The 18,693-nt window shown below is 32.7% G+C and overlaps 1 protein-coding gene across 1 annotated transcript; it reads left to right on the top strand.

The window, feature by feature from the left end:
- LOC105155901 (F-box protein At5g07610-like) lies at nucleotides 13,796-14,929 on the top strand. The gene has a single exon (XM_011071885.1). The coding sequence runs from the start codon at nucleotides 13,796-13,798 to the stop codon at nucleotides 14,927-14,929; it is 1,134 nt and encodes a 377-aa protein (XP_011070187.1).

The raw sequence follows: 18,693 nt of genomic DNA, 5'->3' as shown, positions 1-18,693 counted from the left end.
GTCTTAGAATGCCGTGATTCTAGGACGCATTGGTAGTGCAAGGATGGAAAGTGTACAGGAACGTTAAACCAGTTGACTCATTATTCCACTGGCTAATAAATACATTAATCTTATTAATTGTAAAATTTCAAGAATGTATAAGTCGAAAGAAATGAATTTTTAATAAAAGGTAAAAAGTTGCACTCTTGGCTTTGAGTTTTAAGGAGATGTCAATTCAAATATTAAAAAATTGACAAATATCACATGTGAGTGGCATGTAGCCGTTAGTCAAATGGTTTGGAGCTAGCAACCTAATCGTCCGACTTGTGTCCTAGTGCATTCTGGTGCCTAAACACATTTTTTACTCTATTTAAGGTCTATCTATTTCAGTTGTTCTGTTTTGGGTAAAATGCAATTTAGCACCCTGTATTTTTAAAATTGTGTAAAGTACATTTCTGTGAAAAATAAAACAGCAAAAACCCTCATCTGTAATTTTAAATATATAGCAAAACACCCCTTCTATATCTCAAGTATATTACACGCTCCTATTTTTTTTTTTTTTAATTTACTGTTATAAAATAATATTTCTATCCTTATTTTGACATCGTTTGATTTTATCTTATATAAATGAATGGTTTAGATCTTGCCAATATTATTTAAATATATAAACTATATTTTAAAAATTATATAATATACATTTAATTATAAAATATTTAAGTATATGTATATATATACACTATATTTAATGTGTATACATATATATATATATAGAAAAAAGTAGATCGATTGGTTGTTGCCGCACCAACGCTAGGTCGGGACAAGAGGGAACGCGAGGGGAGGGGTGGCGCTCGTGGACGAGGAGGAGGAAGAGGGTGAGAGGACAGGAAGGAGGATGCAGCGTTGCAGATGGGGAGGCGAAAGCGAGCGTGCAGAGGGGAGCTGGGGCGCAAAGGAGGTCGTCGAGGAGGAGGACAAGGCACTCGGAGGAGGCCGGCGATAAGGAGGCATTGGTGTGGTGGTGCGGGCGGATGGGTGGGGTGGGTTGACGGTGAGGGGAAGAAGACAATATTTATAATTTTTTTTATATATTTAATTATTTAATAAATATTTAATAAATAAAATATGATAAAAAAATTATATATTAAATCTGGACGGTTAATTTAAATTAGATAAAATCTGGACCATTGAATTATGCATTAAATCTAGACATTTGAATCAAACTTAATGACATACAACCTGATGAGAGTAATTTCGAAAAAGACAAATATATCCTCCTGAAAAAGGGCATAAGTGACTTAATGCACCTAGGGGATTTGACCGGGTGTTAGTCCCTTGGTAACTAGATATTTTATGGCATAATTAATGCCCATAACACCGGACCCTTAGCGCCGTGTGCGTAATTGTGAGAGCGTATATGAAGTCGTGGGAGGACACGTCAGCACGACGTGGGTGCGGCCAATATAAGAGGGAGAAAATCCCAGAGAAAGAGGTAATTTTTTCTTTTTATGAATACACAAGTACTCAGCATTGAGGGGATGATTTTTCTTTTCTGTATTTCCGTGAGGATTATATTTTATTATGATGAAAACTAACTTGAGCGTCGGAGTATCTTCGCCGGGACTTTTCCCGGCTAGGTAACATTTTTTTCTCATTCTCAGAATATTGGTGATCGGGAAAGGAAGGCAGGTAACGAGCCCGAAGTACGATCTGCGATTTCGAACCTGATCATTTTGGCGCCGTCTGTGGGAACGTAAGTAGGTAACGGAGAGACGTTCTAAGAAGAATACGCCGGAAATAGAGACTCCGGTGGAGGACCGAGAACCAACTGTACACTTGACACGGCGAGAAATGAAGACTCCAGTGGATGACCGGGAACCAGCTGTACACTTGACACGACGAGAACTGCAACAGATGATGGAAGAAGCTGGAAGAAATGCCCTTGTAGCATACGAAAGGAGAACAGCTACTCCGCTTAAAAGAGAGTTAGCCGGAAAAAGGTTGTTCCAGGAAGGAGACGAAGGGCGAGATCTCGAGGGAACGAGTAAAAAGGAGGCGAATAAGAATTGTCATCCCCCTTCGGAGGTCGGGTCCAGCAGTAAGGCTCGAAGTCTTCCAAGGGGACCAGCTATATCTCGAGCTGAGGTAGACAATGTAAGTAAACAGATAGCTTTGTTGGGGAAGCAAATCGATGAGCTCAAGAAGCGGGGGGAAATAGTAGCACACAATCGCAACTCGCCTTTCTGTAACAAGATACTTATCGAAATGGTCAATCCGAGTTTTAGGATGTTGGTCTTCCAAAATACGATGGAACACGGGATCTTCAAGAACATCTGGCTGCCTTCGACATGGTAATGAATCTATATGGGCAGTCAAGTTCCATTATTGCTAAATTGTTTGTTACTACGTTGACAGGGAAAGCTCAAGAGTGGTTCACGAATTTGCTCCCGGGCAGCATAGAGTTGCATGAGCAATTGGTACAAAAATTCGCATTCCATTTCGCGAGTAAGAGAAAGCAAAAACGATCAGCCACGCATTTATTCACTATTCGGCAAGGGGAGAATGAAAGTTTGAAAAGCTTCATGGGGCGTTTCAATAACGAAACGTTAGAAGTGCAGGATCTCAGGATAGATATGATGACTAGTATCCTTATTCACGGGTTGAAGAAAGGAGTTTTTGCATCTGCTTTGGCAAGAGACCTACTGATGGATATAGAGCAGTTGATGGCTGTGGCGCAGAAATACATTGATGAAGAGGAGATGAATGCAATGAAAGATGAGGAATGGAGGGTTGCATCGGAGCAGGCAAGAGATGGAGGACTTGGTAAAGACCGAGATATGCGACCTAAAGGGAGAAAGAAAGAGAACCACCTTACCAATCGAAATACAGTAAGTATACCCCTTTAAATATGACTAGAGCCAAAGCTCTCATGTTGGTGGAAAAAGATAATGTATTGAAATGGCCGAAGCATACAAGGGTTACTCCAGCTAAAAGGTATTCGAACAAATACTGTCGGTTTCATAGAGAGAGAGGACATGATACAGAGGAATGCTACCAGTTGAAAGATGAAATCGAGCGGTTGGTTCGACAAAGGTATTTCAAGAGGCAGAGTTTTCATAATTTTGAAGAAAAAAGAGGTGATCAAAGAGGTAGGTCGAGAAGCAGGGACCGAAGGTCGAGTTGGGCAACTGAACGAGAGAATCAGAAAGTAGGAGAAAACGCGCCTGTGAAAGGCATCATCCATACTATAGCAGGAGGATCGAAGGGATGGTCGAGAAGAGCTAGAAGGAGGTTTGAAAGAGAAAGTAGATTGGAACGACACAAGCAAGTGGGGAATGTGACAGGCAACCCGGAGATCGTGTTTGGAGATCGAGATGCAGGTGAAAGGATCGGGACAGATAACGATCCAATGGTAATAAGGATGGACATAGCGAATTTCACAGTCCATAAGGTTCTGATAGATAATGGAAGTTCAGCAGATATAATATTCAAAGAAGTGTTAAGTAAGATGGGGCTCGATAACATAAAGATGGAACCAGCAAGTACCCCGCTGGTCGGTTTTGGAGGAGGCGAGGTCGCTTCGTTGGGGACAGTGGACTTACCTGCATCCCTTAGAGAAGAGCCAAAGCGTAAAACATTGATGGTAAAATTTTTAGTTGTTGACATGCTTTTTGCTTATAATGTTATCCTGGGGAGACCCGGGCTTAATTCTTTCAGGGTGGTAGTGTCAACGTACCACCTCAAGATGAAGTTCCCTACTCAGCATGGGATAGGGGAGGTCGTGTGCGACCAAATTGAAGCCAAGAGGTGTTATAACTTGTCCCTGGTAAAGGGCGAGAAGAAGGAAAAGAGGAAACTTCAAGAAGCAAATAAAGAAGAATGACAGACATTGAAGACGGGGAGATTAGAACCCGTTGGGCACAAAGAGGTTGAGTTGATACAGGGAGATCCGTCGAAGACCAAAAAGATAGGACCCAATCTAGAACAGATCGAGAGTGTCATGATTGCATTCTTGAGAAGTAATGTCGATATGTTCGCATGGGACCCGTCAGATTTTCGAGGTATAAACCCTGAGGTGATAGTACACAGGTTGAATGTTGACCCTTCAATACGACCTGTCCAACAGAAGAAACGAACCTTTGGAAGTGAGAAAAATACCATCATCGAGGGAGAGGTAAATAAGCTGCTCAGAGCAGGTTATGTGTCCGAGGTTCAATACACTGATTGGTTAGCTAATGTAGTATTGGTGCCGAAACCAGCTGGTAAATGGAGAATGTGCACAGATTTTACGGATCTCAATAAGGCGTGCCCGAAAGATCCTTATCCATTACCGAGGATTGACGTTCTAGTGGATTCAATGGCGGGATATGAAATTTTCTCTATGATGGATAAGTACAAAGATAAACGTTTAATGCTCTTCTTATAGATTTTGCATAGAGGAAGAAGAACAAAACCCGGGTGGAGGCTGATGCATACGATCGGAGGCTCGGGGTATAATTATTTCATAGTTAGGGGGGATAAAAAATTTGTCCTTTATATTCTGGAGTTGTAACCTTACAGTACTGGTTATCCCCATCCAAGGGTTTCGCTGCAACATAGATTGGGAATTCTCATGGGCAGGGGCCTCGTTAGAATTAGACCTATTCGCTTGAGTAGAGGGACGGGATCTACGTCTAGAGGGTACTAAATCTCTAAGAAGTATATTGGATGGAGTGGATGAAGAAACAACAGCAAAGTTAGACCCTATGTTAGAAGTATTAGGAGAAGACATGGTACCTGAAAATAAGCTTGAGTATCGGGAGTTGAAGGAGAGCAACTGGAGAAGCAACTGGAGATCAAACTCTTCAATATAGCGACGTCGAGTAATATGTGTGGAAAAAAGGGAATGTTTTGAAATGGATTTGTATATATATAACGAGGAAGGCGGTTTCAAATTTGGCCGTTGCCCAATCACTAAGCGACACCTGTCTAGTGGAGAGGCATAAATCAAGGAACGAGACGATGAGCAACACGTGGAAGCTCGAAAACACTCCGAGATCACCAACCCAACAGTCTGATAGGGCTTTTCGACTTCTAGAGTGATGTCACTCAAGAAGTGGGGGAGTAATGATGAGAGTAATTTCGGAAAAGACAAATATATCCTCCTGAAAAAAGGGCATAAGTGACTTAATGCACCTAGGGGATTTGACCGGGTGTTAGTCCCTTGGTAACTAGATATTTTATGGCATAATTAATGCCCATAACACCGGACCCTTAGCGCCGTGTGCGTAATTGTGAGAGCGTATATGAAGTCGTGGGAGGACACGTCAGCACGACGTGGGTGCGGCCAATATAAGAAGGAGAAAATCCCAGAGAAAGAGGTAATTTTTTCTTTTTATGAATACACAAGTACTCGGCATTGAGGGGATGATTTTTCTTTTCTGTATTTCCGTGAGGATTATATTTTATTATGATGAAAACTGACTTGAGCGTCGGAGTATTTTCGCCGGGACTTTTCCTGGCTAGGTAACATTTTTTTCTCATTCTCAGAATATTGGTGATCGGGAAAGGAAGGCAGGTAACGAGCCCGAAGTACGATCTGCGATTTCGAGCCTGATCACAACCATTTATCTATTTTCTACAAATTTCAACAGTTAGATGTATATCAAGCAAGATCTAACGATTTATAAATTAATGTAAATATTAATTTATGGTCAAAACTTAAGCTCCAATTGCATGAAGTGTGCGTGTGATACACTTCTGGATCCGAGGGGGTATTTTGCTATATACTGAAATCAAGACAGGATTTTTTATTATTTTATTTTTTATAGAAAGTATTTTAAATATTTCTGAAAACAGTAAAATATAAATTGTATTTTAGCCGTTTTACCTCGAAAACTTGCAGATTAACATACTGCGAACTTAGAAAAATTAGTACATAAATTTGACAAGAGAATGGCAATTCTTCTAACTCGTTAGCATCTGCCAAAACATTAATGTTGCTACTTTTATCTCAAAATGCTGCACAAATGATTGCAAATGTTAGGAAACCATCCCACAAACTGTGCAAATACTTACTTTACACATGTGCAATATTCTTTGAAAAAAATACAAACAATTATGTGATATTGCAAATTACTAAAAAAATAATAATTTATATGTTTGTACTTTTTAAAAGTAATTTAATAAATTGCTTTATTTTAAAAATATAGGGAGATAATTTATTATTTTTTTCATAGAGGGATAATTTGTTCATTTGTAATATCACAGGGAATAAATTGTTATTTATTCATATTTCCCTCTATATGAAGTCTTTTGTTTTCCTAAAAACCCTAAAAAAAAATCTTACTCCGTTTTTCCTAATACAAAGTTCACCGAAACCTACCATACTAAACATACTTAACCATTTTAAACTACTGTAGATATTAAGCGTAAAAATCCAGAAATACAATCATACCTGTCGTACTTGGGATTGGGGAAGTCCACAAGCTTCGAATTCCTCAAACTCATCTACATTCCACTGCTGACTTCAACTCCGTACCCGAATTCTTCAAGATTTGTGGCAATTTCTCAAAAATTCTCAAGGAATTTTGGGTTTAGATCAGTTAGGGTTTGAAATGGGGGAGATCAGAGAGAATTGGGGTTTATGATGGATTTTTTCGTCTCAAAAACCCATATATCAGTATCTGTCAAAAATCAAAGATGGATATCCCTATATGCAGATTCGAGCTGATAGAGCAGAGGCAAATCTTACGAGCAACAATTCGTTCAAGGCGTTAAAAGTTTCAAAATATTTCTTTATGAAAAAATGTCTCTAAAATCGTTAGTAAACTGATTGCAACTCCGTATAAATTTATAAGTCTCTAAAATTAATCCGTCGTTATTACCATCTCAAAATCATCTCTTATAACATCTTTTGTATCCCTATATGATTTCATGGATTAATAGCATTTTAGCCCCCCGTAAGAAAATAAACAACAGAAAGAACTCTTGAACAAAGAAGATGACAATCCATCTCCCCGATCTTTTGAATAAAAAGCTCACTACCTCTGTATTCATTTTTAGCTTGATTTTTTTTTTCTTTTACGACAAAATTTATTGTATATATATATAAATATATATAAATTGGTAGTTTGGAAAGTTAATCTATGCTTTATTTTAGTAAGTGAGGACGGACACTATACAAGTCAAAGATCAACCGCCTATTACATTCTACTGCAAGTGAAATTCGGAATGGAGTAAATTACTTATTTTTTAAAATTTACAGATATGTTGACGTGTTGTTTGATTTCGAAGAATGTTTTACCCAATAAAATTTTCTACTTATTGAATTAAGTTCCGCATGCTATTTTTGAATTTGGCCTGGCAAATGAAGTTGGACTAGAGGTCATATGCCTTATTTACACTTTTTTGGTGTTGGGACTTCCTCTTTTCGTTTCTTCTTGTAGGGTTCTACTATAAATATTCGTCAAATTCTATCTGTCCTTAGTATCTTGATGGTTTCCTCTTATGAAAGAAAATAGGCAATTTACCCTTTTTTGAGCACCTTACTCACGCAAAATGCAATTAATGATTGATTTTTTACCTGTGTAATGTCTGTTTTGTCACATTTACTAATAAAAAACATAAGTACTGAACTAACTTCTCATGTCAACTTTAAGATATATATATATATATATATATATATATAAAGACAATTTTGTTCTAACAAAAAAATATCAGGCTAATATAGGGAGGTAGAGTGCGTATCCTTTTCTTTCATTCAGGGGTCTGTTTTCCCATTTATGATCTTACAGGGGGTAATATGCTATTAAAACTTTGGACTGGTCTTTGATTTATGAAAATTAAAGATGAGTATGTTTCCCTCTAAGCTTTTCCTTCTAAATGATATATAATTAACCACCATTTTTAAACTTGAAAGTTTTACGATCTTTTCAACGATGGCTAAGTATTAGAATTGGTGTGTTGAACCTCAAGAATATAAATAAGATGAATTTTATAGTTCGATACCATATACTGAACTTTTCTCGAATATGATAGGCTTGGAGTCGGAAGTATTGTTTTTTTCCAAATCGTAATTATGATAAATATAGAAATGGTGAGAACTGCATGAAAGAATAACTCAATGAAATAAGCTAAAATCAAGAATGACAATTATGAAATTGTTCATATATAGCAAAATGTCTTTATTACAACGACATATATAATTAATTAGGTATCCGTTTGTTGTATCCTAACTGTCCCCCCAATAATGTGAACAACTAATCTTAATGGGAAGAATCAAATTATTTTTAAATGACATTATTATATCATGATTTTTTTCTCTATAACTCGCGAAAAATAATAATTATCGAGTACTAGAATAGAACAACTTAATACGAAAATTTGATTCCCGAGAGTCCCAATAGAGACCAATGTAGTCATCGACCTTCAGTCTCCTGTCTCTCATCATCTCCATGCATGTAAGAATGCAATTTTCGCTAGGGGTGATCTGGAAATAAACATCGTTCCCCTCGTACTTCTTAGGGTTTTTCTCGTTAGTGACATCCCATATTATCACCGCAACCCTATGCCCTAAAATGGCAATATGGTTAGCCATGCAGAAGTTCCAGTACCGAAGGATATACTCAAACGTGTCATGGAATGACACGACAATCTTGCCTGATGCAATCTCATAGTGGTTTAGGGTTTTCTTGATCTGCCACGGGTGAGATGGATCCAAAACTGGTGGCGGATGCACATCTCTCATCTCCACCAGCATACGGTGGTGACGGGAGCTAGGCGGGGTGGAGTTGGCCTTAGAGGCCTCCTCCTCAGCCTTGGTGGGGTAAAAGTTATAGAAATATGTCTTTCTCAAGGTGTGGTAGGTCATCAAAGCCATGGGGGGTTGCATATAGATTTTTATTCTTGTTGTATGATTTGACCCTTTGAAATTATGCAATTATTTATAGGGGGCAATGAGCCTCTTATTTAGGAAGGTTGAAATGTCCACTTTATGATGGTAATATCAAGAATCCAATTGGGATATAAAATGAATTCCTATTCAGGAACAAAATTAAATATTTGTGCAACTTGTAATGTTTTTGTTTTGCTAAGGAAATAACATTCATGGATGGCCTCTTTCCCCACTTACCAAAATGTGATGTGTGAAGGGGTGACTCCTCCATGCTGACTTTGATGAGTGGAAAGTATTTACTTTTATTACCAACCAAAAATTAATTTAAATCCCTATTTTCATTGATATAGGTTTATCACCCTGGATTTTATGCAATTGTGCTTTAGATTTTATTTCTTTATTTAATTTCATTTCACAGTTCAGGCGGGTGGGTGGCAAGAACGTTTTCATTCAAAAAAAAAATATTAATCACGTATCACTTAAAAAAAATAGTTATATGAAAAAAATACTTTAAATCACTCGCGCCTAAGATAAACATTGCAATATTCAAATATATTGAATTTTTTTTAGTGGAATTCCTTTTTTGTATTTATTACTATATATATAATTATTGGTAAAAGAATTCAATAAATAGTACAATTTCTGTTATGTTATTCTACACATGAAGACTTCCTTGTACAATTAAGGCTAATTAATTAGTCAAAAAAGTGTACCATGAAATTTTCCATAATGTTTTTTAAATTTAGACACACCTACGAGAAATTCTTGGATTATGAAAATTTGGTCAGAACACAAGAGGATCCCAAGAGTTTCATTTTCAACTCTTAACGTGAAAATTAAATGGACAAATATCACTGATGGTCCCTGGAAATTTGTTTTGTATCATTTTAATCACTACTGTTTAATTTGTAATTTTAGATTTTTCTAATATTTAAATTATATTCAACTTTATTTAGACCTTTGAGTCAATTTTGTAATGAAATTTAAGGCCAAAATTAGTCCAATGCACCAAAAAAAAAAGTATAAAATCAAATATAATAATTTGAAAATATTTAAGTTATAAAATTTACACAATTAAATGCTCATTAAAAAGTTATAATTTCTTTTAAAGACTTAAAAACAATAATTTGTCGAGTAGTACTAATATTGTACACTACGAAAAAGTTACTATTAGCTATAATAGCAAAAAATCATGGTAAAAATAATTATTATTAATTATAATTAATTAAAATCGATGCAAAATACTAGTTTTTCCACTATGAAAAATTTATTTGCTACGGCTAAGAGCCGTGGTCAAAACATTTGTCATGACTTTTAGCCATCCTTGTAAAAACCACGGCCAACAACCGTTGTATGACTGTGATGAGTAACTATTTGCTAAGACTATTTGTTATTAACCATTGCAATTAACCTTAGTTAAAAGATATAATTTTTCTAGTGGTAATTAAAATCAGTTAGAATTAATGATTCAACAGCCAAGGTTATTTTCAAGAATTTTAGAAAAATTAAATTAAAAAAAAAAGATTCCAAAACTTTTGTAAAACTAAATAAACAAATTACGAAAAATGTGAAAATATTATTTTGATACCATTAAAAAAAGTCATTATTGCTTTTGATACGATAATTTTGGTAAGTGTCGTTATAGGCACTATAAAACACGAAAACACGCTTTTTAAGTCCCAAAAAATCATGTGCGTCGCACATAGCAATTAATTGCTCTTAAGTGCCATTAGGCCACGTGGCTTTGGCTACTTCTGACTTCAGAGGCTCTGTCTAATTGTACCAAAATAATATTCAGACCAATTTTGTCTAAAACTATAAGAAAGAAAATATTTTTAAAAAAAATAAAAATGTTAGAGAAATTTTATTTATATATATATATATAATAAAATAGCTTTGTAATTATAATTATTTCTATTCTAGATAATTTGTAGGGTTTTTTTTTATTATTTTCTAAAATTGAATTATTATTTAGTCTAAAAATATTTCAATATTTGACCACAAGCTATAAAAAAATAAAATTTATGTTTTAAATAAAATTATTAGGATAACCTTTATTTTTATATAAATAATGAATTAATTTTTAAATTATAATATTTATATTTGAGATAAATTCTAGCATTTTTTATTATTTTATAAAATTAAATTCTTATGTGGTCTGAAAATATTTTAATAAACTTTGAACACAAACTTTAACAAGTAAATTTTATTTTCTAAAAAACTAAAAATAATAGAAAACTTTTATTTTAATATAAATATAAAATAATTTTTAATTTATGATTATTTGTATTTGAGATAAATTATAGCATCTTTTTATTATTTTTGAAAATTAAATTATTATTTATTCTAAAAATTATTAATAAAATTTGACCAAAAATAAAAATAAATATATTTTATTTTTAAGAAATAAAAAATATTAGAAAATTTTATTTAGTATAAATAGTAAATTTTTTCTAAAAATAATAATAAGATGTTAAAGTTATCTCAAATATTATAATTATAATTTTTAAAAATTAATTCATTATTTTATTATTTTTTTGTTAAATATTAAAATATTTTCACACCAAATAATATTTTAATTTTAAAAAATAATAAAAAGAGGTTAGATCAAATATAAATAAAATTTAATAATTAATTTATAATTTATATAAAAATAAAATTTATCTAATATTTTTTGGCCAAATAATAATTCAATTTCAAAAAATAATAAAAAGATCCTAGAATTTACCTTAAATATAAATAATTTTAATTCTTTATTTATATAAAAATAAAATTTATCTAATAATTTTATTTAAAAATTTACCTCATGCTAAATTTAGCTCTAGCTTAGACGAGCTCGAGCTCGAGCTCCAACTGATTTTTTATTATTATTATTATTATTAGAGTAAATCATGGGATCATCAAACTTTGACATAAATTTATAATTAATAAAATAGATTGCATAATGTATACTATGTTATAAATATACCAAAATATAGTATAAAAATTATAATTTATTATTATAAATATAAACTACTAATTAGTTTAGTACTAATATAATTAATAAAATATACCAAAAAAATCTTACTGAATAATTTAAAATTGTAGAAAAGTATCATTATCTGAAATAATGCAATTGAAATACATAACAATATTTTATAGTTTAGATTAATATATGTTCACAATCTGCAATAAATTTATATATTTATAAATATTAGTATTATATTGGTATAACTATCATATTTCATTATTGAACAACATGGGTTAATCGGGCCATCAAAATTCAAATCAAACCGTTAGATATGATTAAACTTACAGAAAATACATTTGGTAAAGTTTTTGACTTATTGGATATACGTATGTCAATATATAATACTCGAAACATAAGAATAATCATTCAAGAGGGTGTATCGTTGAATTAGGTCATGTGATTTTAAATCATACCACCTGATATGATCTAATGGACACAGTCTTATATATAAATTTAGTATGAATCGGGTATCTGAATTTGGAGATATCGTAATTATTGATTAAATTTTTTGATCTTGTTATATATATAATAAAATAATAATTAAAATAATTAAAATTATTTAACCATCACTATTATTATTATTATTATCATTATTTTTAGATTAATTCATAGAAATCACTAAATTTTAACATAAATTTATAAGTAATAAAATAGATTGCATAATGCATACTATGTATCTTGATATAAATATAAAACTCAGAAATAGATAAAAAAATCATAAGTGAATTACTTGTCAATTTAAAAAAAGTATAACACAATCCAAATATATGTCAAATATAACATAAAGTTTATATGTGTCATATTAAATAATATTTAATTATTTAAAAAATATTATAATTTACTAAGTTGTTGATTAAATTTATTTTTGTATAAAGATTAAATATATAAATAAAAGTACCATAATTTATTACTATCCAAGATAAAATGTTATTAATTATAATATATGGTCAATTTTGAGTATAAAATAGATTGAGAATTGAATATAAAATTAAATATATAAAAATTTTATACATAAAAATATGTATAAAAAAATAAAAAAAACTCGCAAGACGGCTCGCAAGCTGATGAACAGAGAAAACTGAACTCGAGTTAGCTCGAATTTTTTGAGCTCGAGTCGATTTCAAAATCTAGCCGGCTCGACTCGTTTGCCACCCCTACCTTCGCACATTAAGCTAGGCCTCACTAGTGTAATTAGTGGTTTTTTAAAATGTCTAATTTAGCAATCGGTTTATTGCAAGTTTGATCCTATAAATTATAGGTATTTGATATTTTGGTCCTCTAAAAATAAACTTTACGATTTAGTCCATTAATTTTATAACTATTTACTAAGAACACCCTTTTGCCAAAAGTTTAAAAGTTAATCGAAAAGTCACACGTGCAAGTCACCCAATATCCTTAAATTTAAGCCAACACATGACCTGTTCAGACCAATTTTCAATAGATTCGGAACTTTTGCTACAAAATAAATCCTCAAATCCCAAAATCTAAAAAAAAAAAAAATGAACAAATCATAATTTTATTTTTTAAAAGATTCAAGTATCGGACACTTATAATTACATAACTAAAATTGCAAATAAAGTCTTCAACTATTTAACACCTCTTAAACAAAATTTAAAAATTTTCCAAAATAGGTCTTTAATTCCATGCAAAGATATCCCAAAAAAAGATAAAAGAATTTAAAAAAAATAAAAAACCAGAATTCAACTTCAAATTCCCCAACCATATATATTTGGAGAGGAAAAAAATCTACAGCTACATAAAGTCATAATTATTCATTAAAAACCATAAATCAGCACATTTACATCATAATTCTCTGATTCTTTATCTCTCCTCTCATCTCAAAACTCTCCGAATGTATATATATACATATCCCCTTCCCTCTACTGCTATAAATAATTCTCAAACTTCTGCAGCAAGAAAGAACACTACTGAAGATGAACGCCAAAAGGCCAAAGTCTCCAAGATCGGTGGAAATAATCTCCGGCAACGATGATTTGTTGCTGGAAATAATCCTACTCCTCCCACCAAAAACCCTTGTCAGATTCCAATCAGTAAGCAGACACTGGCAGTCTCTCATCTTCGCCGCGTCTTTCGGTCGTCAACATACCCGCCTCCACCACTGTCGCCGCCCCAAGCCTCAACCGTCTTTCCTCCTCCGCAACGTCCTCCGGTTTTTCTACTTCAACCCCAGAAGCAAGCATTTCTTCCCGTTCAATTTCACCTCTCCCCACACGAGAATCCTCCAATCCAGTAACGGGTTGTTGTTGGTGGAATCAAGAAACTCGCCCTACGGCCGGAGAGATTACTTGGTGTGCAATCCCACCACGAGGCAAGCGAGAAAGCTGTCGATCGATCACGGGAGCGAGAAGCGGAAGAAGGCGGTTATTTTCGGGCTTTGTTTGGCTTTTGATCCTTCAAAATCACCCTATTACAACGTTGTTTGCTTGAAGGGTGCGCAGAGTTCTACCTCAAATTACAGAGTTGAAGTTTACAATTCCGAGTCCCAAACATGGAAGGTTGTCGGGGAGAATTCGATCGCCGTCAGCGTGAAACTCTGCAACGGGATTTACTGGAATGAAGGAATATACTGGATCCGACCCACTTCAAGATCTTTGTATTTGGATCTCCGAAACGGAAACCTCGGAAACCCGCCTGGAATCCGGACTCCCTGGAGAAAAGCTGGAGAAATCAACAAGAATTACATCATGGAATCGAACGGACATTTCCATTGCCTGGCCATGTATTTGCGGCCCGATATGAAATATTTGATAGTGTTCGAGTTGCTGGCAGATGGGTCGGGTTGGTTCGAGAAGTACTGGGTGGATTTGAACCCGATTGCAGGGGAGATGAATGGGCCGGTTGGGGTGATGGGGATTGTAAGAGGGGAGAGGGAAGAAGAGTCGTCGGTTTTATTTCATGTGCCGGGGAAAATAATCAGTCATAGGCTTTGTGACGGTAGTTTTGAGGTTGTATTGGACTTGACAAGAGATAGGATTTACGTAGAGCATAGGTTGCAGTTTCAACGTAACGATGCTTATCAGTTCATCGAGACTTTGGCTCCTGTTTGATCCAAGTTTGAATGATTTTAGTACTAGTTTGCGTGAATTGGATTTATGTTGTTATTGTTGTGTGTGTGTGTGTGTATGTGTGTGTGTTTTGGCTTTCTTCATTTTGGTTTGTTTAATAACTAGTTTCTCTTTTATAATTGGATATTCTAATGATTTAGGGATAATTACACTTTCCTCCTATAGTATGAAAAATTACATCTAGCACCATTGATGTTTGTTTTCATTTAATAAATAAGTTTCTCTATTAGTCAAATTCACCGAATTTGTTAATATTAATTAAAAAAAATTAGAAAAAAATTAATATTTACCCCTAATTAACTTATTACTGATTTATAATAGGTCAAATAATTTTTTTACGGCCTGATTACTCTCATTTGTGGTCACGCATTACGCATGTGATGAGGTACATCTTCACCATAGTAATTTAGTTCGAAAATAATTATTTAACCTGCAATAAGTCAGTTTAAAATCGATCAAAGATAAATATCATATTTTCATTCAGTTTTTTTGTTAATATCAGCAAATTCAGTGAATTTTAACTAATATGAGGACTTATTTGTTAGACGGAAGCAAACTTCAGGATGCTAGATTTAATTTTTCAAACTATAGGGGTTTACGTATAGTTACATCAAATTTCAGAAAATGGGAGTGTAATTATCCCATGATTTTATTGTCTCAAATCAAAATGCACAATGGGCCGAGTTGAGTTAGTTCGGCCCAGAATTAGATTGAACTAATAAAAAATGGATTGGGTTGAATCAGACCTACTTTGGTTTGCGCCGATCCCCTAGGTATTGAAACTTGGGATCAGCCCAACTAATAGCCCAGATCTGGGCCAAGTCCGTTGGGTCATTTTTTTTTTCTATAAAAATAATATATGGCATATGAGTTTTATTTTATTTTCTTAAACTAATTATTCTAATAACTTTTTTATACTTTTGAAACTCCTTGCTTATTTTCTTTTCAAAGTTTATGTTAAATCCCTTTTGAATTTATTATCATCTAAATTTTATCATTGTAAGCTTGTTCGTCAAATTAACTATTATTTTTTTATTTGCGTGATTTAATTTATTACTTATTTTATTTCATAACACAATCATAAACTTAAGTAATTGTTCAGGAAAAGAATAAAATAAAAATAAAATAATCACATTGGGGCCTAATCTAGGCTTGGTCTTGTCATGATCTGGCCTCAATTAAGCCGATTCATGGACTCAATTTGGGTTTATAAATGGACTCAATTCAAGTCTATTTAAAAGTCCATGTCTATTCTAGGACTTATCATGAACGGTAGGGGGCTAAATTTGGACCGAGCCCACGTTAGTATGATCTTTAACTGATCCGACCCACTGTGAACCTTAAGTTTCGAATTTGTTGACTTGGATGAAGTGTATTTCAAATTGTCTAACACGTATGAGCGCAATCGGATGATCGATGGTTTAAGACCTATATAGCAATTAGGCTTGAATCATAATATAATTAAGGATTAATTAATTACACTAACCTTGTTCCCCTCTAAAAATATTTAATTATACTTTCTCCCCAAAAATTTTGAAGTTACACTTATACCCAAAAATCTCGCTTTAAATCTGAACCTATTCTATTAGAGTTTAAACGAAAAATACTGATGTAAATAAAAGAAAATTACATAATCTTTTAATTTTGTCCATCATTTAACATTTTATGTATATTTTTGTACTTATAAAATTAAAGATAAATGTAATATATATACATATATGGATAAAAACGTTAAATAAAAGGTAAACTTGGATATTTATAAAAAAATTTTACCAACATCAGCATTTTTCATTCAAATTCTAACAAAAGGAGGTCAGGCGTAAACAATGAATTTCGGAGTGAGTGTGAGTGTAATTTTAAAACTACTAATTTGGAAGAAAAGTGTAATTATATTTTAGAGGAGGTCTGAATATAATTATAACCCAATGATTAATTATGAAAAAATTAATTTTAAAGTAATTACTTTTAATTTAAAAAAATAATTATGACATTTGAATGTATAATTTCATAATTTACTATAAAAATTTAAAATTATGTGCATAGCACAGGGTACATGCTAATTTATTATAAAAATGCGTATTGTGCACTTTACATAATTAATGGGATTAAAGCCTAAAATTATCTCTAACGAGTGTTATCAAAATGTCATGGAATTTAAAAAATCGAAAAAGTCCTTCAAGAAGAAATTAGGTTTGTTCTCGAGACACAAATGAACGTGTTCAATCACATAATCAAACAAACACTATTCTGATAAAAATATCGATATATATATATATATATATATATATATGGAGAACTCAAAGCCCTCCTGGAAATAGTGTTCGACAAGAACCTCAAAAACCTCAGTAGACAACTTGTAAATTTTCATTCTGTATACTTTTTTTGCATTTTGATGTTTTAGTTCTTTAGTTTTTAGGATAGTAAATAAGTTTTGTAACTTTTAATTATTTTATAATTTTGACCCTTTAGGCGCCAGAGTTTGCAAACTTTGGAGAAAAAGTATGTGCCCTCCTGTGCTTCATCATCTTCTTCTTTTTTTCTTGAGTAATTTTGTTATCATTGGTCAATTTAATGGACCAAAATTGCAAATAAATAAAAGTTACAGGACAAATTTATTATTTTAAATAGATAAAGGACTAAAAAATCAAAGTACAAAAAAATACAAGACCAAATTTTTTTTTCATACCGACAGAAATTGACTAATGAAAACAAAAGCTCCAAATTTAGAAAAAAAAAACATGTGTGGGGCACATGTTTTTCTTTTTCCAAAAGTTTTTGCAAACTCCGGCAACTAAATAATTAAAATTATGAAAAATTTAAAAGTTACAGGACCTATTTGCGATTTTAAAAAGATAAATAACTAAAATATCTAAAAATAAAAAATACAGGACAAAAATGCATTTAATCCAAGACACGAAATTAGTTCTTATCCAGGTGTATATAGTTCTTCTTTGCTCCCGAGAGTCCTAATTCTACTAATAAAATAAAAATAATTTTGATAGAAACAAAATGACCATATATCCTTCACATCTAATAAGATATGACATTTCGATTTTACATCTTTTTAATTTATAATTTTTATCTTTTTTTTTTAGAGTTAAAATGCATGTGTCTCTCATACAATATTTTAAAATTGGGATTTTTATTCATATTAACCTATTTTTGCTAGTATTTTTTTAGCAGTAGTATTTTGATTCTCCATTTTTCTTTAATATTTATTTATTTATTTATTTTGGGAATTTACCTTTCTCATCAGTGGAGGTGAACTCCATCGAACAAAATGACTGAAATTGTAAGAATTAAAAAAAATATAGAATCAAAATACTATCATAGAAAATTAAAGAACAAAAATATCATATGAGATACGTTGTAAAACCAAAAATACATTTAATTATCCACTTATTTCATGAACATTGAAATTTTATATACACTTGAGACCACCTAAAGTAGTTACTCCTTCTAAAACAAACAACCTCGTAATATGGTGATTTTGGAAGATCTAGATATGGAGATGAGGGAACGACGTTGCCGTTTTTATGTTATGATTTGGTGAAACCTCGTAATATGGTGATTTTGGAAGTTCTAGATATGGAGATGAGGGAACGACGTTGCCGTTTTTATGTTATGATTTGGTGAACATATTGATATTATGATTCTTGTTAGGTCGTATCTAAGAATAGGGGCTAAAGAAGGGGTCCTACTCTTGGGGCGTGGCGATGGAATTGTTAATTTTGTCTTTACTGTAA

The sequence above is a fragment of the Sesamum indicum genome, linkage group LG2, assembly GCF_000512975.1.
Source record: "Sesamum indicum cultivar Zhongzhi No. 13 linkage group LG2, S_indicum_v1.0, whole genome shotgun sequence".
NCBI classification, from domain to species: domain Eukaryota; kingdom Viridiplantae; phylum Streptophyta; class Magnoliopsida; order Lamiales; family Pedaliaceae; genus Sesamum; species Sesamum indicum.
This window is presented reverse-complemented; position numbering and strand designations above follow the sequence as displayed.

Bases quoted from the DNA above. Each gene is read 5' to 3' on its own strand.
- LOC105155901 (XM_011071885.1), top strand. From the start codon at position 13,796: ATGAACGCCAAAAGGCCAAAGTCTCCAAGATCGGTGGAAATAATCTCC.